We start from the raw sequence: 26,736 nt of genomic DNA, 5'->3' as shown, positions 1-26,736 counted from the left end.
CTGGCGACTTGTCCAGGGTGTACCCCGCCTTTCGCCCGTAGTCAGCTGGGATAGGCTCCAGCTTGCCTGCGACCCTGTAGAAGGATAAAGTGGCTAGAGATAATGTGATGTGATGTGATAAACAATTGTCATGGCTGATGGAAAAACAGAACACTGATGGTTTGGGTTTTTTCGCATGTTCCTTTGTGACTTTTTTTAAAAAGTATTTTTTAAAAATTATTTAAAAAAACCCTTGTGTATAGAAACAAATAGAATGCATTTTTCTTCCTTTTCAAACACTTTTTTGTGCATAAAATCTGAGCTATTCATTTGAATATAGCAACAAAACCAGGGCCCCAAAATGAGAAGTCATTTGTGTTTGTGGAAGGAAAAAGCAAACTGTGTTGTACAATAACACTGTAGATTTAAAACATAGCTTTAATAAGCTTTGAAAAGATGTTTTTTACTCCTAATGAAACATGTACAATACAGAGTTAGTTTAATTAAAACATGCTTAATTAGGGCTAAATTGGGCAGAATTCCTAAGTGTTATTAATCATCATTAACTGCAGGAAATGAGTCACCTGCTGTGATAAATCATGTGATTAAGTCACTTACTTTTCAAACCACCAAACACAACATTACAAAACACACTCTAAGTGCACTATTAGTAACACACACGTTAACTCTATAGCTATACTGAGACAAGGCATGAATGGTATTAGCTAATTACCATGGAATTTAAGAGAGTTTAAATAACATCCTTACAATACACTCTGTGATCAGACAGTTCATCATCAAACAGAATCAGAAAACAGTGTCCAGAGGTGAGATGTGATATAATACAGGAAACAGGAATGTGATATGAAACAGGATATGAATCGATTATTCAGAATGAACAGATACGAATAGAAAGTGCACTATTCTTTTGTCCCTCTTCTTCTCTGTTTCTTACTAAGCTCCAAAATAAACCCATATCTCTAGACACACTGTTGTGAAATTGGCACAAAGTAAATCCAGACCACACACTATGCACAAGATAACATATTACTTCTGGCCTGTTCAAAAAATAATCACTAAATAATTTCTATAGGGGCGGCACGGTGGTGTAGTGGTTAGCGCTGTCGCCTCACAGCAAGAAGGTCCTGGGTTCGAGCCCCATGGCCGGCGAGGGCCTTTCTGTGCGGAGTTTGCATGTTCTTCCCGTGTCCGCGTGGGTTTCCTCCGGGTGCTCCGGTTTCCCCCACAGTCCAAAGACATGCAGGTTAGGTTAACTGGTGACTCTAAATTGACCGTAGGTGTGAATGTGAGTGTGAATGGTTGTCTGTGTCTATGTGTCAGCCCTGTGATGACCTGGCGACTTGTCCAGGGTGTACCCCGCCTTTCGCCCGTAGTCAGCTGGGATAGGCTCCAGCTTGCCTGCGACCCTGTAGGACAGGATAAAGCGGCTAGAGATAATGAGATGAGATGAGATAACTTCTATAACATGCACTTCGTTGGTTTGAATGACAGCTCCCTATCTAACAAAGTCACATTAGATAGAAAGCTTGCCAGAAATTTCCTCAGAGTATCTGGTTGAAACAGATTATGAACTGGAGTGATGTAGCTGAGGTTGAGGAACTGCACACATTCAACAGCTGAATATAGGTAAAGTGCAAAATTCTGTTTGTTTTATTTTGTGAATGAAAAATGACAGCCCTGGGGATTGTTGCAGTGTTTTCCAGTGTTTCTGGGAGGCATAATCATAGGATTTGCATTTAATCAAAAAGAACAGTGATAATAAAGGTTTAAGCCACACCCACTTCAGGTTCAAATACAGATACAGATATTTGGACATCATAATACTTATGCACGGTTTCTTTTGTGTATTTATAGCTTTATTGTGACTATTTCAGTTCAGAGTATATTCAGTAGTTGTGCTGTTACAATCAGAGGTTCTAAATGTTATGATTTTACATGTAAAGTGAGGACACAGTGAGATTACAGAGAAGGGTGCAATGTTTCATTTAGACAAAGGAGACTCAGAAGGAGACAAAGGAGAATAACAGGAGGAATCAAGTCACTAGTTTAATACAGTCATACAGGTGGAGTAGACGGCTCAGGTGTAGCAGGTGTGTGTGTGTGTGTTAGTTGAGTAGACAGGACTCATAAGTGGGCACCATGTATTTGATGTTGATGAAGGCGTCCTCTCCTCCATAGCGTTCAAACACCTCTAGTGTCTCTTGAATAAGATCACCAATGTTCTCCCGCTTCTGTTGGCTGTAATCAATGCCATCACCGCTGTTTGCTGTAACACACACACACACACACACACACACACACACACACACACACACACACCGAAAAGAGGGATAAAATAAATGAAGAGGGATTTGAAGAGGGACCATCTCCCTTCACTACTGTGGGTGCAATCAGTTAATTATTGATTTAAGTGATCAATCTCATTAAATCAGTCTCATTAAATTTTGAAGGTCAATAATTAAAATGAATCAATCCCATTGAATTGTTTACTTTGACTCATTTGAATTGAATCATACCATAGAATCATTTAGTGAATCATTTAGTGAATCATACCATTAATCCTGGTGCTTAATAATAAATTACCAAACAGCTAAATTATGGTATATTTCCAAATTATTACGATCACTTACCATATTACATAACTTATATGCACCTTTTTGAATTCTTCGAGAGATTGGGGACTTCATATATCGTTCACACAAATAAACACAGTTTGTTTAATAAATGAATTTATTATAACAAAGATAAAAATAATAAATCAATATATACAAGCAGTGAGGTGTGTATATACATGTGTGGTGTGTGTATGGCCTAGCTTGTTGCTAGCTAAAACAAAAGAATGTTATCTAAATAGAACAAAGGATTAGCTCTGTTGCTAATGTGTGCTTGTGTGTGTATGAGGGACTTGACCATGTGTTTAGCCTCGTGTAGCTAACTACACGTGGTGGAGGCCTAGATTAGCCTTGTGTTGCTAGTGTGTTTGTGAAAGGCCCTATGGCCTAGCTAAAGTGTGTGTTTGTTAGGCCTGGTGAGGCCTACTGAGCACGTGTTGCTAAAGACAAAGGGAAGCTGTCTAAAGTGTATCAGGCCTGGTCAGGCCTGTTGAGCACGTGTTTTCTCAGTAACAAAAATATTCCACACTCATAACATTACCAAACTCACTGAAACCTTGAGAAGGTCAAAATGTATGATAAGGAAATTAAAGTGTTAGTCAGAGAGGAGCATGCACATTAAACAATTGAGAGAACATAGAACCAAAATAAATCAACACGCTGCGTGTCTAACAGTGTAACAGATAAACCTGGGTTTAAAGTCACAATATTTCAATAAAAGCAAATTCCTAAGACTATCTTAATTATGCCCAAATGCCAAAATCTTACTTAATCCTGCCTTTAGCAAGATATGAAGAACTATTCGCCAGTGTAGTTTCGGGCCTCGCCGTGGGAGCACGTGAGCCGCTCGTGATGGAGGCGTAGAAAACTTTCGGGTCCAGCGGAGCACTTGGGTGGTTCCCGTGGAAAGCAGAGGATTCTTGGTCCGAACCTCAGCGTTCGTGAGGAAAAGTCTCTGATCAGAATAAGATGCACAGCGCTTTTGAGTTAAAAAGGATTCAATCGCTTCTTAACTTTTAACTGCCTGGGCTGCAGTCGTGACGTCACTTCTTATACGAAGACACCGGTTGTAACTCAGGTTGAGTTTAAGGATCGTGCTATTCTGGACTTTTACCTTGGCCAGTGGTTAGGCACAGAACGCGTTGGATGGTGAATCTTGCAAGAAAGAAGTGTTTTCGGGTTGGAGAGCATCTCTTTATGCGTCCAGACTCCTCGGAAACCGGACACGAGAGACAAAATGGCGGAGCTTCCGCTTGGATTTATGCGTGCATGGTGGACTGACGTAGGTGATCCTGCCCACGCGTGACGTAGGTCATGCGGAAGTTGCCTGGGAATTGTAGTTCTGACACAAGATGGCGGCATGATACCTACACTACCCCCAAGCACAATTAGACCTCTCTCTCTCTAGCTGCTTCCTACTTGCAACTCAGAATAAAATAAACAAAAAACATCCCATTAATTTTAAATTCCTACTCTGAACATTGGGAAGTTCTCCTCAATCCAAAGTACAGCATGTGATGTTTGTTTCAATGAATTATAAGGTATGTGTAATAGGTATTACACATCTCTGTGTGGTATGGAGGCTGCAGTGCCTCTGACTGACTTTATAGATAATTGGGCTAATTTTGAGGGCACTGCTGGCCTGTTAGGGCGGGACGGTATCCATCCCACTGGGGAAGGTGCTGCTCTCATTTCTTGCAGCATAGTTCATAGTCTCAGAACAGGCCTAGTTAATTTCTGACAATCCAGAGCCAAGGCCAGGGAGCAGACAAACAGGCTAAACCGACTGTCTGCTAGCTGCACAGAGTCGTCACTCAGAGTCCACTACATCGAGACTGTGTCTGTTCCCCGAGCTCAACAAAAAAGTAGAAATACTCAGAGAGTTTGTTCCAGTAACCTAATCAATATAAAATTAGATCATACTGACTGTACAGCCACTGCCAGCACCTTTGATCTAAAGGTGGGGCTATTAAATATTAGATCTCTTACATCTAAAGTGCTAATGGTTAATGAACTTATTACTGATCAGGAGTTTAATGTACTGTGTTTAACAGAAACATGGATTAAGCCAAATGAATATATAGCATTAAATGAAGCTAGTCCTCCTGAATACAGTTACATACACCAGCCTCATCTAACTGGCAGAGGAGGAGGCATCGCGGTTATTTATAATGATTATCTAGGTGTAATGCACAAACCTGGTTATAAATTTAATACATTTGAACTTCTTCATACTCATATAATGTATGTAGCCTCGAAAAATAGGTCTACCCAGTTAATTCCATTGCTTATTGAGTTTCTTTCTGAATTTGCAGATTTTATCTCAGACCTGGTTATTTCCTTAGACAAAGCTTTAGTTGTAGGAGATTTTAATATTCACTTGGATAACCCAGAAGACCCTGTGAAAACAGTGTTTGTATCCATTTTAGATCCAGTAGGAGTTAATCAGAATGTCATAGGACCGACCCATAATGGTGGTCACACCCTCGATCTAATACTAACATTCGGGTTAAATGTAGAAAATATAGGTATACTTCCAGTCTGAAGTTATCTCAGATCATTATCTCATCTCATTCAAAATATGTCTGAGTAATAATATATGCACCTCACCATGCTACTGTATTAAAAGTACATTCACGTTAACTGTCAGCCCCCACAGAACTTGATCAGGCAACTGAATGCTTAGAGTCAACGTTCCGCTATACTTTAGATAATGTAGCTTCTCTTAAAAGGAAAATGATCAGGGACAAAAAATTAGCACCCTGGTATAATGATGACACTCGCACTTTAAAACAGACCACTCGAAAATTGGAACATAAATGGCGTCAAACAAAATTGGTAGCGTTCAAATTAGCGTGGAAGGAGAGCTTCCTGATGTATAGAAAAGCTCTTAGTACTGCTAGATCAACATATCTCTCCTCCCTAATAGAAGATAACAAAAATAATCCTAGATTCCTATTTAATACTGTAGCAAAATTAACCAGGAATAAGTCTACTATAGACACATGCACACCTGCAGTATGCAGCAATGACTTCATGAAATTTTTTAATGACAAAATTGAGAATATCCAACAAAAAATTCAAACTACTAATTTAAGGTCAGACAATGTAAGTGACCCTGTAGTTAACAATATAACTGTATCAGATCAGCAATTAGAATGTTTTACTCCCCTTAGAGAAATTGAATTACTTTTATTAATCTCTGCATCAAAAGCCTCAACTTGTGTACTAGATCCCTTACCTACATGTCTATTCAAACAGATAATACCTGAAGTAATTGAACCGCTTCTAAAAATAATAAATTCTTCTCTTAGGATTGGCTATGTACCCAAATCCTTTCAATTAGCAGTTATCAAACCCCTGATTAAAAAACCTGACCTTGATCCCTGCCAGCTGTCCAATTATTGGCCAATATCAAACCTCCCCTTTATCTCCAAGATCCTTGAAAAAGCTGTGGCACAGCAGTTATGCTCATATTTACATAGGAATAACATCCATGAAATGTATTAGTCAGGATTTAGACCTCATCATAGCACAGAGACAGCTCTGGTTAAAGTAGTAAACGACCTACTGTTGGCGTCTGATCAGGGCTATGTCTCGCTGCTTGTGTTGCTTGACCTTAGTGCTGCATTTGATACCATTGATCATTCCATTCTTCTGGATAGACTAGAAAATGTTGTGGGAGCTAAGGGAACGGCCCTCTCCCTGACTCAGGTCTTATTTAACTGATCGCTATCAGTATGTTGATGTAAATGGTGATTTTTCTAGACATACTAAGGTAAAGTTTGGTGTTCCACAAGGTTCTGTCTTGGGTCCACTGCTTTTTTCTTTATATATGTTTCCTCTGGGTGATATTATTTGTAAACATGGTATTAGTTTCTACTGTTATGCTGATGACACACAGTTGTATGTTTCTGCAAAACCTGATGAGAGACACCAGCTTAATAGAATTGAGGAATGTGTAAAGGACATTAGACACTGGATGCTTATTAACTTCCTCTGACAAGACTGAAGTACTTGTACTAGGACCACATGCAGCTAGAAGTAAGTTTTCTGATTACATAGTAACTCTGGATGGCATTTCTGTTTCTTCACGTGCAGCAGTAAAAGACCTTGGGGTGATTTATTAACCCCAGTCTTTCATTCAAAACTCACATTTAACATTACCCGGATAGCTTTCTTTCATCTCAGAAATTGCTAAGATAAGAAATTTAATGTCACTATATGACACAGAAAAACTAGTTCATGCTTTTGTTACCTCCAGGTTGGATTATTGTAATGCCTTACTGTCTGGATGTTCCAATAAGTGCATAAACAAGCTCCAGTTAGTTCAAAATGCAGCAGCAAGAGTCCTTACTAGAACTAGAAAATATGACCACATCACCCCTGTCTTATCCACACTGCATTGGCTCCCAATCAAATTTTGTATTGATTATAAAATACTACTATTGATCTTTAAAGCACTGAATGGTCTTGCACCACAGTACCTGAGCGAACTTCTGGTCCTTTATGACCCACCACGCCTACTTAGATCAAAAGGTGCAGGCTATCTGCTGGTACCTCGTATAGTGAAGGCTACCTCAGGGGGCAGAGCCTTTTCTTACAAAGCCCCACAGTTATGGAACAGCCTTCCAAGTAGTGTTAGGGAATCAGACACAGTCTCAGCGTTTAAGTCTAGGCTGAAAACATATCTGTTTAGTCAAGCCTTTTGTTAATGGTGTTTATGAGGCAAAGGTGTAGATCTGGAGGGTCCTCAGACATAGTGTTTTTGGTAAACTGGAATGTATGGATGCTGTCAGTCCCCCACTCGCTTGCTCACTCGAGTTTGTTGACGGTGTAGTGGCTGGCTGCTTTATGTCCCAGGGCTCCCTCATGCCTGTGTTACTTTCTAGCTCTCCCCTTTTAGTTATGCTGTCATAGTTAGTTTTGCTGGAGTCTCTGCTTGTACTCAGTGCAAAATGTATACTGTTCCTACTTATTCAGGTGACATTGGGCATACCTAACAACCTGTGTTTTCTCTCTCTTCTCCCCCCCAATCTGTCCCTCTGAGTTACATTGTCGGTCCTGGGATCGAGATGCTGACCTCTTCTGCTCCTTGGACCTGCCTGATCCATCCTGATGCCCTATGCCTGGTTGGAGTCTCATCACATCGCTCCTGTGGAGGACGGCCCCATATGGACAGTTGAAAGTCACACTTGGAAGATGCCTTGGACACTTACAGTAATGCTTTTATGGCTGAGGACTACAGTTGACTTGCTAACTTTAGGACTGCAGTTGTTATGAACAGTTTTGCACTCAAGTTTCCATCAATGAAGAGATATAACATCAACGAAACTGACTTCATATTAAAACTGTTAATGTTATAGTCATGTTGTCTGTTGTTGCCCAAATGAGGATGGGTTCCCTTTTGAGTCTGGTTCCTCTCAAGGTTTTTTCCTCCTATCGTCTGAGGGAGTTTTTCCTTGCCACCGTTGCCACAGGTGTGCTCATTGGGGATAGATTCGGGATAAAATTAACTCATGTATTAAGTCATTCAAATTCTGTAAAGCTGCTTTGCAACAATGTTTATTGTTAAAAGTGCTATACAAATAAACTTGACTTGACTTGACTGGAAGTCTCTGAGGAGAGTGTTGAGGACAGCAGAGAAAATCATTGAGACTTCTCTTCCCTCCATTCAGGAAATTGCACCAAGGCGCTGCATGTCTCGAGCCAGAAACATCATCAGTGACCCCTCACACCCTCACTATGGACTGTTCTCCCCTCTCGCCTCTAGAAAGAGGTTTTGCAGCATTCGGCGCAGGACCACCATGTTCTGTAACAGCTTTTTCCCCCAGGTCACCAGACTGCTGAACTCCAAATCCAAACTCTAAACTTCTATTTAGAACTTGAACATTTCCTAATTTCACAGGTCACTTTATACTATTGCACTTTATAATATTTTTGCTGCTGCATAATTTAATACACTTCATATTTAATTCTGTGCTGAGCCAAATTGCAACAAAATTTCATTCTGTGTACACTTGTTGCATAAGGTAAGGTATAAGGTATGTGTAATAAAAATGACCCAGAATGACCCAGAAGTTCTAGTGCGAGAGGACTATGGCAAAGAGAGACATTAATTTTTAATGCTCCTGGTTATACAAATTCTACTACTGGTTGACAAGGCAAACACGGTAAAATATGTTTTAAGTATTTTTATACTTGAGTTTAAGTGTCAGTATGTGTTCTTTGTTTGATTTTGTGTGTGAATGTATGTGTTTGTTTTCTACTATCCATGTAGTTTTCATGGTGTGCCAAAAAAAAATGTGTGGACTGAGTTTGTGACCAGCGGGTAGTTACAGTGAAAACGTGGCCTTATTCCATCTTACCGAGGTGCCTGGATCAGCGTGCAGCTCTGCTACATTTTTGTTGGTGAGTTACTCTGAGTGTGTGAGTCTGTGTTGTTTCCAACATTGGTTTCCAGCATGCAGCTCTGCTTTATTTCCCACATGAATTAGGTCTACTACGTCCAGCTCTGTGTTTACATTTCCAGCGTGGACTATTGTGGGTTTCAGCGTGCAGTTCTGCTACATTGCCTGAATGGGACTACAGGTCATCTTCCTGATTAATCATCTGCCATGGAACACAGGTTGTACTGTGCATTTTCAGGTCAGACTGCAATATTAATGCTATCTCTGGTAAATGATGGATGATTCCCCAAATTAAAGTAAAATTGTACCTGTCTGGTATTTGACTACAGAACAAAGGGTGGACATAGATTTTAATGTCCTGATTGTAAATTGTTTATTTGCCATTAAGATAATGACACTAGGCCTGCAAATTTATGTGTTGGCAAAGTATGATTTTTATTCTTGTCATTTGAGTCATATGTTTAAAGAATTGAAGGCACTCGTTTAAGCCAATCATATGGTTATTTAATTTGAGGTGTTTTTTTTTTTTTACTGCCTTTTACTACTGTTCATTGTATATGTTTGTATGTTACTGTCCTTTGTTTAAAGGGTTAATTCCTAAGGTTGCAAAATGTCAGTTCAGAGTAAATTTAACATTTCAGTGTAGTAAGGTAGCTGGGCAGAATGATTCTCCATTAGAAGAGCAAGGAATTTTAAACCCTGAAACTGTACCAGAGAACGAAATTTCAGGGGGTGTTGTGAGTGTTCGCCATGTCTCATCTCATCTCATTATCCCTAGCCGCTTTATCCTTCTACAGGGTCGCAGGCAAGCTGGAGCCTATCCCAGCTGACTACGGGCGAAAGGCGGGGTACACCCTGGACAAGTCGCCAGGTCATCACAGGTCTGTGTTCGCCATGTATTATAGACAATGTGCATGGAGAAGTCTGATTCAAGGCTTAAAGAGCTAAATTCTGCTTTATTAAAGACAAACGAAATAAGAAAATCCTCCCATGAAAAGCATTTAATGCCTAAAACAAGGGCGGGTGGTGCATAAGGGCGATTGGGCGACGCACTGCCAAAATGAAAAAAAAAAAAGTTTTTTTTTTTAAACTTTCACCAGTGCTGCTCGAGGCCATTTTAATCTGTCTCTGGGTATCATTGTCCAATCAGGGTGGTCTTGCTTCTAGAGTACCGCCCCTTTTGGGGCGATTTCAGTCACGTTGAAAATCGCCCAAGAGTTCACTGATAGAGTCCCATGTTAATATATATATTTTTTCTCCTAACTGACACTTCAATGCAATCTCTATGGGTTCCGGGGGGGCTTGCCCTAACGTGCTTTCGTCACTGCGAAGCGTGGCAAAGTTGCGTTCGATCCTCTCAGTTTCTGAGGTGAGATGGATATGGAAAGCAATTCAGTGAGGTCCTTTAAAGAAGTTCCATTTAGTCAGTGATCAAATCGAGCTAAATTGGCAACAAAACAAGCTGGACCCCCTCGACCAAATCTAAACATAAAACAAATTTCGATAAAGGGGATCATATACTCAAGGTTTTACTTCAACATGGTACCAGCGCAAATCCTGGCTAGCTGGCTGCAAGGACGCCTCAGCGGTTTTCTGCTACCCCTGCTTACTTTTCCACCCTGGAGGTGGCTCCACGGACAACACTGCTTGGGCGGTCACTGGAGTTTCGGACATGCATCATTTGTCAGAGAAAATAAAAAAAACATGAGTCATCAAAGATTCACATGGGCAGCTGCCTGAAATTTTCGGCTTTTGGGAGAGTGAACATCGCTACACAACTGGATGAGGGCTACAGGCTAGCAGTTCGCCGCCACAACAATGAGGTGAGCAAGAACAGGCACATATTAAACCGGCTCATCCAATGCTTGAAATTTTGTGGAGTGTTCGAGTTAATGCTACGAGGCAAAGACAATGTAATAGCCTACCACTCTTCAATCCTCCCCCCCCACTCACTCACTCACTCTCACACACACACACACACACACACACACACACACACACACACACACACACACACACACACACACACAGAATCCATTCACTTTTGATGTTTTCAATGTGCATTTATATATTTGCCACACTTTGCTCTGAGAGTTAGCACTTTGGTAATATCCTTGGTAAATACCAGTAATTGCAAGATCTAAAGATCCACTCATCTATTTATTCAACTGCTATTGTTATCTTAGCCAACTATTTACAATGTTTTGTTACAGTAAGTGCACTTTCCTGTTGTCCTTAAGTTGCACAGTCCGTAAAATTCTTGCTGGTCATGGAGTTTGAAGTACAAAATCTATTTACAGAACATTCTGTAGAACAATACTTTCAAGATTGGCAAATAAATATGTATTATTTTTTAAAAATATGGTTTCCTTTCTTATTTAGTTGTTGGACATATCTTTTATAAATATATCATTCTTGGCTATTTCACATCATACAATATTGAAATAATGTGAATAGTGAATAGAGCGTAATTGGAATTGTTCATTGTGGAGCCAAACTATTCTTCGATTGTGAATGTTGTTTGCAACTTTACACCACAGCCTATAGCTTGGGTAGCTACAGGGAAAAGATTTCTGTAATGTGCTGCCATCTAGTGGACAGAAGTGGCATGGAACTGTGATATGCAGAGGGAAAACAAAAAAAGAGTCAATAATGTCTGGCTACCGATGATATACCTGTTGAATGAGTCACCTTATGACATTATTGGATAATTTGCCCCTTCTGAGAAAATTTTCAGGACCCACCACTGGCCTAAAATACAGGAGTTAAAAGAGCAAGAATCTGCTCAGAGAGAAAGGAAGTTTAAATCTGCCTATGAGAAATGGAAAGTCCATGTTAGAGAAGTTTGTTCAAAGTTAAAGCATGAGTGCCCTGAAAGTGACTTATTTGAGATGATGGATGGGGTTGAGACGCAAGAATCTGAATTGAAAGAGTTGTATGATAACATGCAACTCCATGCAGCACCAAGTCAAGAAATCAGGAAAAAAAATGTATGCATGCTCAGCTGTGATGGTAGACTTGGTGAATTTAATGAGGGTATGCCAAGTTGAAGATGGCCCAGAGTTTGATGTTGAGGCAGAGAGATTAGTTATGAATGCTGCTTGACAGTGAATATGCTAGGTTCCACAGTTTCTAGAGTCACCACCCATAGCAGATTTTCAAATCCTCCTTCAGAATCGGCAAGCATTTCAGCTAAAATAGCAGATACTGCTGTGCAGCTAGCTGCAAAGAAAGCTGAAGTTGAAATGAAGGCTGACCTTGATGCGCAATGACAGCAACTGAAAAGGCTTGAAAATTGCAGAGACATTGAGGTAATGGAAGCAAAGCTTAGAGTGTATACTGAAGAGATGTCAAAAGAAAAAAGTGAGAGATGTAGTGTTAGTCTGCAGTGAGGTGACTGATCTCAGTACACTTGTTCCTAATACAGCATGTCTGAAAGAGTAAGTTGCGAAAGATGAAGCATCCTTAGTGTATGCATTACAGGAGTCAATGGTCCTAATTTGACTTCCCACTCCAGAACCTTCTGTATTTTCTGGGGATCCACTGAAGTTCATAGAGTGGCGTACAAGCTCATACAGAGATGTTGTTTTATTTACAAAAGCTTATTGTTGGTGAGGGGGCGGCACGGTGGTGTAGTGGTTAGCACTGTCACTTCACAGCAAGAAGGTTCTGGGTTTGAGCCCAGTGGCCAGCGAGGGCCTTTCTGTGTGGAATTTGCATGTTCTCCCCATGTCCGCGTGGGTTTCCTCCGGGTGCTCTGGTTTCCCCCACAGTCCAAAGACATGCAGGTTAGGCTAATTGGGGGCTCTAAATTGACCATAGGTGTGAATGTGAGTGTGAATGGTTGTCTGTGCCTACGTGTTAGCCCTGTGATGACCTGGTGACTTGTTCAGGGTGTACTCCGCCTCTTGCCCATAGTCAGCTGGGATAGGCTCCAGCTTGCCTGCGACCCTGTAGGACAGGATAAGCGGCTACAGATAATGGATGGATGGATATTGTTGGTGAGGCAAGGTCTGTTCTGGAAGGCAGCTTCTATAGAAAAGATGAAGAGGCTTATCAGCAAGCATGGGAGAAACTGAATGTGAATATGGTCACTCCTTTGTAGCTTTCAGAGAGAAACTTAACAGACGGCCAAAAATTGGTGCCAAAGAGTATGTTAAGCTAAGGGAGTTTGGTGATTTTCTGCAATCATGTAGTGAAGCTATGCCTCACATTAAGGGTCTTCAGGTGTTGAACAATTGTGAAGAGAACCAGAAGATTCTGGCCAAACTTCCTGACTGGGTGACAAGCAGGTGGAATCGTTATGTCACAGAGCAGTTAGATCAAGCTAAAGAATATCCACCCTATGCTGAGTATGCTTCATTCATCTCAAAGGAAGCATGTATCACGTGCAATCTGGTGTCATCAATGCATGCATTAAAGCCCTCTAAACAAAAACCTTTTTAAAGAAATGAAGTGTTCAAGGGCAAACACCTTTGTAACCAATCTGAAGGCTGTAGATGCAGCATGTACCACAGTTAAATCTAGTGATGTTGATGAGAGCAAGTTAAAAGGTTCTATTAAGCACAAGACCACACTGGTGCAAAACTCAAATTCAAGCAAGTGTATGTTTTGTGGAGAAAGCTACTATACAAAGGGACACAACTCTAAATACTGTAGGAACAGGGCTATGTGTGACTTATGCAAGAAGTGCTGTCTGACTCCACTGCATGAAGATCATCCTTCAGCAGACAGGTCATCTTCACAAAGAGTTGTGCAAGCTGAAGAGAATGCATCCTCTTTATCCTGCTGTGTGAATGAAGGAGAAGGTAGTAGTACATCAATGATTATTCCAGTATGGCTCTCATAACCTAGTTTGAAACTCTGGTATATGCCTTATTGGATACTCAGAGTAGTCACACATTTATTGACCAGGAAATGTGTGAAAAGTTCAGGCATTACTAGAGCCAGTAAAATTAAAGCTTGGGAAAAGGACTCAATTATGAAGAGTCAGAGTTAGAGGGTATTTCTCAGACAATTGTATTTGCTTGCCTCCTGCTTATACAAGGAATTTTATTCCACTTGAATGTGCACACATTCCCACTTGTGAAACAACTAAGAAGTGGAGACATCTTGCAGACATGGCTGATGAGATGCCTGCGCTAATGGATTGTGAAGTAGGACTTTTGATTGGTTATGATTGCTCCAGAGCACTGGCACTTTGACAGGTTATCACTGGCGGTGACTATGAGCCTTATGCCATCAAGACTGACCTAGGCTGGAGCATCGTAGGAAGTACACTATAGTCTGTAAATTCTACAGACTTGACTGGTCCGTGTCATTGCATATCAGTTAAGGAACTTCCCCTGTGACACCAGCTGCGGTTATTAGAGCACTGGAGGTTGACTTTGCAGACACTAGATTAGAAGAAAAGAACATATCACAGGAAAGCAGTCAAAAACTACCCTGATCTTATTCGGTTTCCTGGCATGATAAACACCTTGGTGCGGAATGTACCACGCATTTCCTGCTTCTGGCTGCTCATCTGCTCTTTCTGCATCACCATCTTTAAAGACACCTTCCATGAAACTCACATAGGATATCATATTCAGTTCCTACAGGTCTTAAAAGGAAGTGTTCATTAGAATGAGTGCGGTCACCTTGACATGCCCCTTCCGTTTTAAGCACGTCCTTATCTTCCAGACAGTAAGAAGCTTGCTTTAATCAGGTTGAAGCAATAGAAGGAAACTGGACAGAGATCCTAAGTTTAAACATGATTATGTGAGTTTCATGGAAGGTGTCTTTAAAGATGGTGATGCAGAAAGAGCAGATGAGCAGCCAGAAGCAGGAAATGCGTGGTACATTCCGCACCAAGGTGTTTATCATGCCAGGAAACCGAATAAGATCAGGGTAGTTTTTGACTGCTTTGCTAAGTATGAAAGCACAGCCTTGAATGACCATCTGCTAACAGGGCCTGATCTTACAAATGGGTTGACTAGAGTGCTTTGCCAATTTTGTCAAGTCAAGTTTATTTCTATAGCACTTTTAACAATAGATATTGTCACAAAGCAGCTTTACAGAATTTGAATGACTTTAAACATGAGCTAATTTTGTCCCTAATCTATCCCCAATGAGCAAGCCTGTGGTGACGGTGGCAAGAAAAAAACTCCCTCAGATGACATGAGGAAGAAACCTTGAGAGGAACCAGACTCAAAAGGGAACCCATCCTCATTTGGGTGATAACAGACAACATGATTATAACATTAACAGTTTTAACATGTAGTCAGTTTCATTGATGTTATAACTCTTCATTGGTGGAAACTTGAGTGCAAAACTGTTCATAACAACTGCAGTCCTAAAGTTAGCAAGTCAACTGTAGTCCTTAGCCATAAAAACATTACTTTAAGTGTCCAGAGCATCTTCCAAGTGTGACTTTCAACTGTGCATATGGGGCTGTCCTCCACAGGAGCGATGTGATGAGACTCCAACCAGACGTAGGGCATCAGGATGGATCAGGCAGGTCCGAGGAGCAGAAGAAGTCAGCATCTCGATCTCAGGATTGACATGTAACTCAGAAGGACAGATGGGGGGGATTTTGTAAATATCCCATTGCCGTCATGTGTGACATTGAAAAAATGTTTCATAGATTTCATGTCATTAAGGGAGACTGAGATTATCTGAGGTTCCTGTGGTGGGCGAATGGCGACACAGACACAGAACCTGTAGAATATCGAATCAAGGTTCATCTTTTTGAAGCATCATCATCTCCAGGCTGTGCCAATTATGGCATGAAATATCTTGCCAGCCTGAATGATGACGAGTATCCTTTAGCTGCTAGCTTAATCAAAAATCATTTTTATGCAGATGATGGGCTTGTAAGCCTGGAATCTGTTGACATGGCAATCAAACTGGTGAAGGAAGCTCAAGCTGTGTGTGCTAAAGGAAAGCTGCATTTCCACAAATTTATTTCCAATAATAGAGAGGTACTGGTATCTATCAGTGACACTGACCATGCTGCCGAGGTGAAGAATGTTGATCTCAACTATGACAAACTCCCAGTACAGAGTGTGTTGGGGGTTAGGTGGAATGTAGATGGTGATTCTTTCTCCTTCAAGATCTTGCTTGATGAGAAACCAGCTACATGATGTGAAATTCTCTCAATTGTGGCTTCTGTGTATGACCCTTTTGGATTCTTGGCCCCATTCCTTCTATTAGGCAAGAAGGTGCTACAAGAGATGTGCCAAAAGGGCACTGGTTGGGATGAACCACTACCCAATGAGTTCAGGCCAAGGTGGGAGAGTTGGCTGAATGATTTGATAAACATCAAGAAGATACAGATCCCAAGATGCTTCACACCTCCAAACTTTGGAAAGGCCCTGAGAACTGAACTGCATCATTTTTCTGATGCTAGCAGTCAAGGCTATGGTCAGCGCTCATACATTAGATTGGTGAGTTAAGACAAGGAGCATTGCGACTTTATTATGGGGAAAGTGAGAGTTGTGCCTTCCAAGGCCTACCAAACCAAGGTTAGAGTTAACCACAGCTGTTATCTCTGCTGCTGTGAGTAATGCACTAAAGGAGGAGCTAGAGGTCAGAGTGGACCAGGAATACTTCTGGACAGATTGACATGTAGTCCTTGGTTATATCAATAATGAAGCTAAAAGATTTCATATCTTTGTTGCTAATCATGTTCAGAGAATTTGGGAAACCACTGATGTAGGACAGTGGTATTACATCAACAGAAAGGAGAACCCTGCTGATCATTAGATTAGCGAGTTAAGACAAGGGGCCTCAAAGTAGAAGAGCTGATAAACTCAAACTGGTTCACTGGGTCTAAGTTTCTTTGGGAGAAAGAAGTAGTTAGTAGGCAAGGAACTTTAGAGCTGCTGGTGGGAGACCCTGAGATCAAGGCAACCCAGGTCTTGAAGACTGATGCCACGAGGCAATTTGACTTTCAACAGCAATTGGCACAGTTCTCAAAGTGGACTATGGCTGTGAATGTCATTGCTCGGATCCAATGACTGGCGCAGAGTTTTAAGATGATGGAACCTTTAAGTGTGGAGGAAAGAAGGAGGGCCATACTCACTCTAATCTGGCTCTCACAGAAAGATGCCTTCAAAAAGGAGATTCACATACTTGGCCAGGAATCAGGGAAACTGCCCTGCAAACACCCATTGTATCAACTTGGTCCACTCCTCCAAGACGGTGTAATGAGGATAGGAGGATGACTGAGGACAGTGTCTGCACCTCTTGATTTGAGACACCCAGTAATTCTTCCAAGAGGCAGTGTCACACGTCTTATTTTTGCACACCACCATGAGAAAATGCAACATCAGGGAAGAGGACAGACCTTGAATGAATTAAGAGCCAATGGCTATTGGATTATTGGTGGCAGCAAAGCCACCAATAATCAGTACATAAGACAGTGTGTCCCCTGCAGGAGAGCTCGTGGGCAGGCAGAGGAACAGTGGATGGCAGACCTTCCCAGTGATTGCACTGATCCCTCCCCACCATTTACCTACTGTGGCATGGACTGCTTTGGCCTGTTCTATACAAAGCAAGGTTGTAAGGTATATAAATGTTATGGTCTTCTTTTCATGCGTCTATGTTCTAGAGCCATTCACATAGAGATGTTGGAAGACATGACAACCGATGCCTTTATTAATGCCTTACGGTGTTTCATAGCCATCCGTGGAGCTGTTAGACACATTAGATCAGATCAAGGATCAAACTTTGTTGGGGCAAAGAATGAGCTAGAGAGGGCCCTGAAAGAAATGAGCAAAGAGAGAGTGGCAGAATATCTGGTAGCCAAGCAGTTTGATTTCTGTCTGAATGCACCAAGTTCAAGTCATGCTGGAGGCATATGGGAGCAGCAGATTAGAACAGTGAGGAGTGTAATGGGCTCAGTTTTGGCACATAATGCTGGGAGACTAAACGATGCTTCTTTACGTACATTCTTTTATGAAGCCATGTCAATAGTAAATAACCGCCCACTTACTGTGGATGGACTCAGTGACCCCACAAGTTTGGAGCCACTGACTCCAAACTACCTCCTCACTATGAAGTCTTCTATTCCACTGCCCCCACCAGGTACATTTGTCAGGGAAGATCTTTATGCAAAAAAAAAAAAGGTAGAGACAAGTGCAGTATTTGTGTGAACAGTTTTGGTGAAGATGGAGGAAGGAATATCTTGCTAATATATCCCTTAGGCAGTGATGGCATGCTCCAAGAAGGAATGTGCAGGCTAGAGACATTGTGATTTTAAAGGATGAGGAAATCCCTTGTAATGAATGGAAGTTGGCCAGGGTTCTTGAAGCTTGCAAAGATGATGGACTTGTGTGAAAAGTTAAATTATAGGTTTGGGAGCGTAGGTTAGGAAAAGGGGGTAAACATCTTGCCAAGCCATCTATTATTGAACACCATTTTCAAAACTTGATGGTTCTTGTAGCTAAAAGGTAAAGAATTTTGTCCTGCCCCTTTATAAGACTGTGATTGATCATATAGCTTCCAGTCCTATGCTGTTATCATTGATCATTTATGTGGAGGTAGTTTAGTTGATATTGTAATATGTAATTTGTGGTAATGCATATTTCATTAATTTTGTATTTTAACTGAAGAATGTTGGATGATTTATGAATTATAGTGTGAATCATATTGTATATGAATCATGTTTATTTCATGTACTTTGAGTTCTTAAATGCTTGGAAATTACCATTGATTATTTGATTGTGGGGTGGCATGATGGTGTAGTGGTTAGCACTGTTGCCTCACAGCAAGAAGGTCCTGGGTTCGAGCCCAGTGGCCGGTGAGGGCCTTTCTGTGTGGACTTTGCATGCTCTCCCCGTGTCCACGTGGGTTTCCTTTGGGTGCTCTGGTTTCCACCACAGTCCAAAGGCATGCAGGTTAGGCTAATTGGTGGCTCTAAATTGACCATAGGTGTGAATGTGAGTGTGAATGGTTGTCTGTGTTAGCCCTGCGATGACCTGGCGACTTGTCCAGGGTGTACCCCGCCTCTCGCCCATAGTCAGCTGGGATAGGCTCCGGCTTGCCTGAGACCCTGTAGGACAGGATAAGCAGCTACAGATGATGGATGGATATTTGATTGTGTAATGTATTTTTCTATGGTTATCAATGAGTCAGAGGTGATTTGGTGGGAGTGTAGCTGATGCTGATGTCTGTGCTCATTGTCATGGTGACCCTGGGAGTTAACAGTTTAATTTGTATAAAAATTTTAAATCATTTGTGTGCATAGATATGTGAAACCATGTCATTTCTTTTGATTTGCATTCACTGGATATTGTTCTTTGTCATAACCATAAAAATCTTTTGCATATCACATGACCATTGAATGGCCTATTTATATGACTCCGAAGTTCTAGTGCGAGAGGACTTGAATGGCAAAGAGAGACATGAATTTTTAATGTTCCTGGTTATACAAATTCTACTGCTGGTTTACAAAGCAAACACGGTAAAAGACGTTTTAAGTATTTTTGTACTTGAGTTTAAGTATTAGTATGTGTTCTTTGTTTGATTTTGTGTGTGAATGTATGTATTTATTTGTTTTCTACTGTCCATGTAGTTTTCAAGGTGTGCCAAAAATAAACGTATGGACATCAGTAGAGACATGGACTGAGTTTGTGATCAGCGGGTAGTTACAGTCAGGGTGGAAACTTCATCTGTTTTGTGCTCAAAATATTCACATCTGTTTATGGATTTCAACTGGAAGTGGGTGTATAAATTTTTTGTAACATGGACCCTATGCCCTATAAACACTGGAAAAGGGAGAAAACAGAGCTGCTGAAAAAGGAAGTCCCTTTTCCTTCACAAACTATAATAAATTGCAATTTACAGAACATAACTTTATTAATATCCTCAACCACACCTCCTGTGGAACTTTCTGGAAATCTTTCCTATTTTTCTATTTTAACAGTTTAATTTGTGACTGACAAATCTAATGTGACTGACAGCTCAGAGACTGCCCATGACTGGCTCTGTGATTGAGAGGAGAGAAGACAGTATGTCTTCCACCCAGACAGCATGGCTGTGGCATTGTTGGGATTCAAACCCACGATCATAATGTCTCTGTCCTGTTTCTGACTTGTCCCTGACCTGTCTTTGACCTATCTGTCTCTGTCCTGTCTCTCTTTGGGCCTTGTCCTGTCTCTGGCCTTTCTCTGTCTCTCTTTGTGGTTGAGAGGGGCGAGACTATTGCACAGAGAGCATGGGTGTGGCATTGTTAGGATTCAAACCAGTGATCATTTGGACGTATGTGACCCGTCTGTTTGTTTCTGACCTGTCTCTGTCCTATCTCTAACCAGTGTCTGTCTGTCTTTGACCTGTCTGTCTGTTTCTGTCCTGAATCTGTCTCTGTCAAGTCTCTCTTTGGGCCTTGTCCTGTCTCTGCTGACCATCTCTGTCCTGTCTCATATCTGACTGTCTCTGCCTTTCTCTGTCTTGTGTCTGTCTGTCTTTGACCTGTCTGTTTGTCCCTGACCTGTCTCTGGCCTGTCACTGTTTTGTCTCTCCTTGGCCTCATCTTGTCTCTGACCTGTCTCTGTCTTTGTCTTGTCTCTGTCTGTCTTTGACCAGTCTGTTTGTCTCTGTTTTGTCTCATCCTGTCTCTCCTTGGGCCTCATCCTGTCCCTGAACTTTCTCTGTCCTTTCTCTGACCAGCTCTGTCCTGTCTCGTTCTGTCTCTCCTTGAGCCTCATCTTGTCTGTGACCTTTCTTTGTGCTGTATCTGTCCTGTCTCTCCTTGGGCCTCATCCTGTTTCTGACCTGTCTCTCTCCTGTCTCTGACCCGTCTATGTCTGGTCTCTGACCTGTCTCCATCCTGTCTCTGCTTGTTTCTCTTTGGGCCTCATCTTGTCTCTGACCATCTCTGTCCTGCCTGTCTGTCCTGTTTCTGACTTGTTTTATTGTTGGTGAATTGTTGTAGCACTTTGAGTAAGTCTAGGCTTTATTACATTCCAGTGTAGAAAATAGTACACAGAGATTGCAACACTGATTTTTTTTTTGTATTAATATAATCCAAGAGACAAATATGCGGCAGATAAGGCAAAAAAAAAAAGTAGCAGATTAAATTTATTGGTGCCATTAGAGCTTTTTATTTCTGAACATTTCACCCATTGAATGAAAAATCAGTGTGAAGTGGCACTTTTAGTTTGCAATGAATTTACAATAATATTCTACAGAGTATGACTACTTTTCAGCTGTCTTTTTTTTTTTTTGCCTCAGTGGTGTTGATGCTCAAGCAGATCTACAATTCAGATGATGGCTGCCCACTGCTCTGGGTATGTGTGTGTGCATGTGTGTGTTCACTGCTTCAGATGGGTTAAATGCAGAGAGGAATTTCACAAGTGTGTGATGAATAAAGTTGTTCTTTCTTTCTTTCTTTCTTTCTTTCTTTCTTTCTTTCTTTCTTTCTTTCTTTCTTTCTTTCTTATGTGCTGTAGCAAAATATAATTATATGACTAAACCCTACGATATTAGATGGTGCAGGTTACAGTAGAGTGAAGACGTATGTAAGATTAATGCTAACTAGTTAAAAGTTTATTAATTAGATTGGATATGATGTAAGCTAATGGAGTTACTGTTATCATCTCAAAGTATTTTCTAATAATATTTACCCATAGTGACATTTATTCATAGTGACATTTAATGTTGTAGAACATTTGAGAAGCAAGTTCGTTACTATTATCACTTACATTATCACAGGTATAAACAGTCGTGACTTCACCAGCCTCTTTTTATTCTCTTTATTTCTCAGTGTTACTCAGTGAAAGCACTGAAAACTTTCCAGTGGTGAAAAACCTACTGATTGTTACAAAGCACTGACAGTGGAGACTCCTTCCAGAATTTTTTTAATGAAAAATCTCCTTACAGAAAATTTTTCTTTGTGCAATAACATGCACAACTGTTATTATTAGTCTTAGGTTACGTGGAACATCTACCAAATAAGCACATTAATATAAACACATGATCGGACTTGTAGCTGAACTACTGTCTAAGCTGCTTAGCATTTAAGTGTAGACCAAGCAGTGTCTATAAATTAAATTCATACAGGCTGTAAGATAAATGCTGTAGTCCAAACTCCAATCCTTGCAACCAATCCATAAAAGATGCAGCACTGTTATCACGATGAGTAAAAAACAAACAAACCAACCAACCCCAATCAGATCTTTCCTGACTGATTCATCCTATTGCTCTCCTGATTGGACATATAAAAAGTCATTTATTTGTATTCAATTTTATTTGTGTAGCACTTTTAACAACACACACTATCATAATACTGCTTTACTGAAATCCAGATGCAGATTTAGAGCCTTAATCTACTTCCCCCCTCCAGCAAAACCTGAGAAGCACCAAATCCTGAAAGTAAAAAATAACACAGTTGATAACTCTGTAGTTCCTCTGTAATCTTGCAAACATAGAAATAATTCGAGGCTTTTGTCTAAACTGGGGAACAGGGGCGCTGCGCCCTCTTACCGAAATGCCGATTGAACCCCAAGTCACACTTAGGCCATGCACTTATATGCTACTGCACAACATGCAATCTTTCTCAAAACGATCTTTTCTCCGTGAAAACATCCCAGCAACACCACGTGACAATGTGTCTGATCATCAAATACGTTATAATTACTCCAAAAATATTCCAATCATAGTAGATACACCGCCAGACGGTGCAAAAGCAATCCGAATTGGCGTTTTCCAGACTGAGGCGCCATGTTGTTTAGTTGTTTACTTGTCGCGGCTGCTCTCGTGAGATTTGACATGGGTTACATACAAGGTCAGCTGACTTGTAGAGCGAGATTTCTCGAGACTCAATGACCTTTCACCCACCGGTGCGGGAGCTTTTGACAGAAGTAGCTCATGAGTTGTTTTTGTTGACACTTGGGCTTTTTTTTTTTCAAATTTTTTTTATTAAATTCAAACAAACAGAATTATTTTATATTACAACATAAAATCACACCTCTTCTGAAAATATAATCTGAAAAGAAGACTTATCAAATACATATATACAATATATGTAAAATGGAAAAAAAAGAAAACAAAAAACAAGGGGTTTATGAAAGGTTAACTTATGCTATGAATGTGTACAGTATATTTGCATGGGGATTGTTTATATATTTCAGATATTTTTGTAACAAGGACAGTTCATTCTTAAGAGCAGGCCATGAAGGGGGGATTTGGCATATCGACACTTGTGTATGTAATATTTTGTAAAAATAATGAGATTATTCACCAAAAACTCAGTTTTCTTATCTTTAAGGATTACTCCCATTTGAATATTTTGAAAGGACCAGGGGTCAATATTTCTAGAACTGGACAATATTAAATCATGGAGAGATTTTCACAAACTTTGGACTATTTCACATTTGTAAAACAGGTGCTCTGTCGTTTCCATATCTGTTTTACAAATATAACAGTTTTCTACATCAAATTTAAATCTTTTTATAAATTCATTTGAGGGATAAATGTTATTTATAGTTTTAAAATGAACTTCTTTACATTTTGGGGAAATTGGAAATTTTAAGTATCTTGTTCGAATAGATAATATATCAAAATTGTTATAATCTTTCAGAATGAATGAGCTTTTTGTTATAGTTGGATATAAAGTATTTACTAAGTACTGCCTTAAAAATTTATTGTTACATTTTTCATTTACTAAATCCAGATCATCTATCTTTACTTTGTATAAATTTGGAGTTGGTATGTTCCAAATATTATTCTTAATCAAATGGATAAAGGCTCTTGGGATATTCTGTGTGACTTTCCTATAGGTCTCACTGGAGCAACTCATACTATATTTAGCATTAAAATCATTTAGCTCAAGTATGTTTCCATTTCCATCCAAAATATGCATAACAGACCAAATTTGTTTTGCCATCCAGTCTTCCATAAACATAGACCTCCTTTGACTCAATATCACCCTATTATTCCACAATGGCACATTATGGGGGGTGAAATTATGTTTGAACATCATTTTCCAATATAACAGAACCTGTTGGTGAAATTGAGAAAGTTTTATGGGCAGTTTGGATATTTCAAAATCACATACTAATAGAAACTCAATACCTCCAACTTTCTTGAAAACAAGAGAAGCTAACAAGAACCATATCTCATCATTTCTTAAGAAGGAACGGATCCATTTGATCTTTAACATTCCATTCATAATTTCAAAGTCAATTGCTTTTATGCCACCATCCTCATAGTCCTTTATCAAATCTCCATTTCTAATGTAGTGATGTTTATTTTTCCATATGAAATTAAAATGTGTTCTATTCATTTCTTTTACAATCCTTGGTGGGATAGCTAGGGAGTATGCTGGATAGATTAATCTAGATAATGATTCAACCTTGGTTAATATTGTTCTACCAAACAGTGTTAAATCCCTTTGCAGCCAATTATTTAAAGTTTTTTTGCTTTTATCAAAAGTATTTTGAATATTCTTTTTTTCACTAACGTCTGCACATTTAGTTATCCAAATTCCTAGATATTTGATCTCATTTTTGATAGGTACATCATACAGTGAAGAATCAGAACAACTATGGATACTCATGAGTTCACATTTTTCCAGATTCAGGTGCAAACCGGAAGTTTGAGAGAAAAACCTTATTGTTTCTAAGGCCAAAGGAATTTGTTCTTTATTTTTTTAGAAAAATTGTTGTATCATCAGCAAGCTGACTTATAATTAATTTGTGGTTGTTTATGTCTAATCCTTTAATATCTGAGTTTATAACAGTTATGGCTAGTAATTCTGTAGCTACAATAAATAAGAGGTGAAATACTGCAGCCCTGCCTGATGCCTCTGTCTACCCTGAATCTGGAGCATGTGCCTTCTGAGAGGGAACGCAACTATTAATATCAGTGTATAACATAGCAATCATATCAAGAAATGCATTACCAAATCCAAAACGTTTAAAGGTGTTAATAATGAAGGCATGTTCAATTGAGTCAAATGCTTTGTGGAAGTCCAGAAACAACATAAAACCATCGTCCTTAATTAGGTGATTATAATCAATGAGCTCCAGAACCAAACGAATATTGTTATGGATCATCCTTCCTTTAAGAAATCCTGATTGTATTGGGCTAATTATTTTAGAGATACCTGTTTTTAATCTTGTTGCCAAGACTTTTGTAAAAATTTTGTAGTCCGTATTTAAAAGTGTTATAGGTCTTAGGTTGCTTAAAATTTTCTTATCTTTTCCAGGTTTTGGAATCAATTTTATTATCCCCTGTTTCATTGTTTCCATGAGTTCTTTTTGACTTATACACTCAATTAAAGCTTGGAACAATAGGAGTTTAATATCTTCCCAAAAATGTTTATAGAAATTTGTTGTTATTCCATCTGGCCCTGGTGAGCGGTCAGATGCCATATTTTTAATAGCACAATCAAATTCATCCACAGTTAAGTCTTTGTCACATATTTCTTTAAAGTCATCATCAATTACCGGAATCAAATTATTAATTTTGTCAAAGAAGGATGTAACATTCTGTTCTGAATATGAGGATTTATAAAGGTTACTCTAGAAATTAAAGACTTCCTTTGAAAAACGCTTAGGATCTGTGCATTCCTCTCCATTGATTATTAGACTACAAACTGAGTTATATTCTTGTCTGCATTTTTCTAAATTACAAAAGTAGGCTGTATTTTTTTCTCCCCCTTCTATCCATCTGGCTCTGGACCTCACATAGGCACCCTTGGCTTTATTCACATATATCACATCCAATTGGGACTGCAGGTTATTAATTCTTACTTTCTCTTCCTTAGTCCAATCCAACTTGCTATAAAGCTTCATAAGTTCTTTAACCACAATTGTTTCTTCTTCTTTCCTTTGTTTATTTAATTTTTTACCAAGTGCAATTGATAATTTTCTAATGCAAAATTTTAGATATTCCCATTTGGATATCGGTGTGCTAATAGAGTCGTCGTTTTTGATGTCCGCAATTAGTGTTTTAATTGAGTCACAGTACTCCACATTTCTCAGCAGCTGGGCATTAAATTTCCAATAATCTTTTTAAATTTGTTTTGAACTCTTTTTTTTAGTCTTAAATTAATAGTACAATGGTCACTCAAAGGACAATTAGAGATTGTTGTCTCTGTAACATATTGTGAAATTGAATTTGATACCAACCAGTAATCAATACGAGATCTAATTTGACCATTGGGTTTGTGCCAGGTAAATTGCTTGACATTTTTGTTTAAGGTTCTCCAGATATCTATTAATTTGTTATAGTTAGTGAAACTTTCCATGATAGGGTTTCTATGTTCCCTTGAAAGTTTTGAAGGCCATCTATCCATCCACTCATCAGGGGTTAGATTGAAATCACCCCCAACTATCAAATGATCAGTGGGAAATTTTGTATTAAGTTTCCTTATAACTGTTGATATTTGATGTAACAAATTCCTATTTTTTTGATCATTGTTATACCCATAAATGTTAATCAAGATAATAAGATCAATATCAATATTCAAAACACATGCAATCCAATGTCCATCTTTATCCACCTTGTTACACAAAATCTTACCAGGACGTCCGTTAAAACAAATAGCAACTCCAGCCGATCGGTTTGTACCATGACTTAAGAAGATTTTATCTCCCCATTGTTGTGACCAAAACTTGACATCAGACTCATCAGAATGAGTTTCCTGGAGAAAGATGCAATTTGCTTGTTGCCCCTTGCAGAACAAAAAAACAGCTTTGCGTTTTACAGAGTCTTTGAGTCCCCTT

The 26,736-nt window shown here is 39.6% G+C and overlaps 1 protein-coding gene across 1 annotated transcript in view; it reads right to left on the bottom strand.

Annotated features, from left to right (window-relative positions):
- Positions 1-2,105: 2,105 nt before the first annotated feature.
- Positions 2,106-26,736, bottom strand: part of pacrg (PARK2 co-regulated) — a 659,472-nt gene continuing 634,841 nt past the window's right edge. Inside the window, exon 5 of the mRNA XM_060933627.1 lies at positions 2,106-2,266. Coding sequence (XP_060789610.1) covers positions 2,106-2,266 — 161 coding nt within the window. The remainder of the gene's footprint in view (positions 2,267-26,736) is intronic.

The sequence above is a fragment of the Neoarius graeffei genome, chromosome 11 (assembly GCF_027579695.1).
Source record: "Neoarius graeffei isolate fNeoGra1 chromosome 11, fNeoGra1.pri, whole genome shotgun sequence".
NCBI classification, from domain to species: Eukaryota; Metazoa; Chordata; class Actinopteri; order Siluriformes; family Ariidae; genus Neoarius; species Neoarius graeffei.
This window is presented reverse-complemented; position numbering and strand designations above follow the sequence as displayed.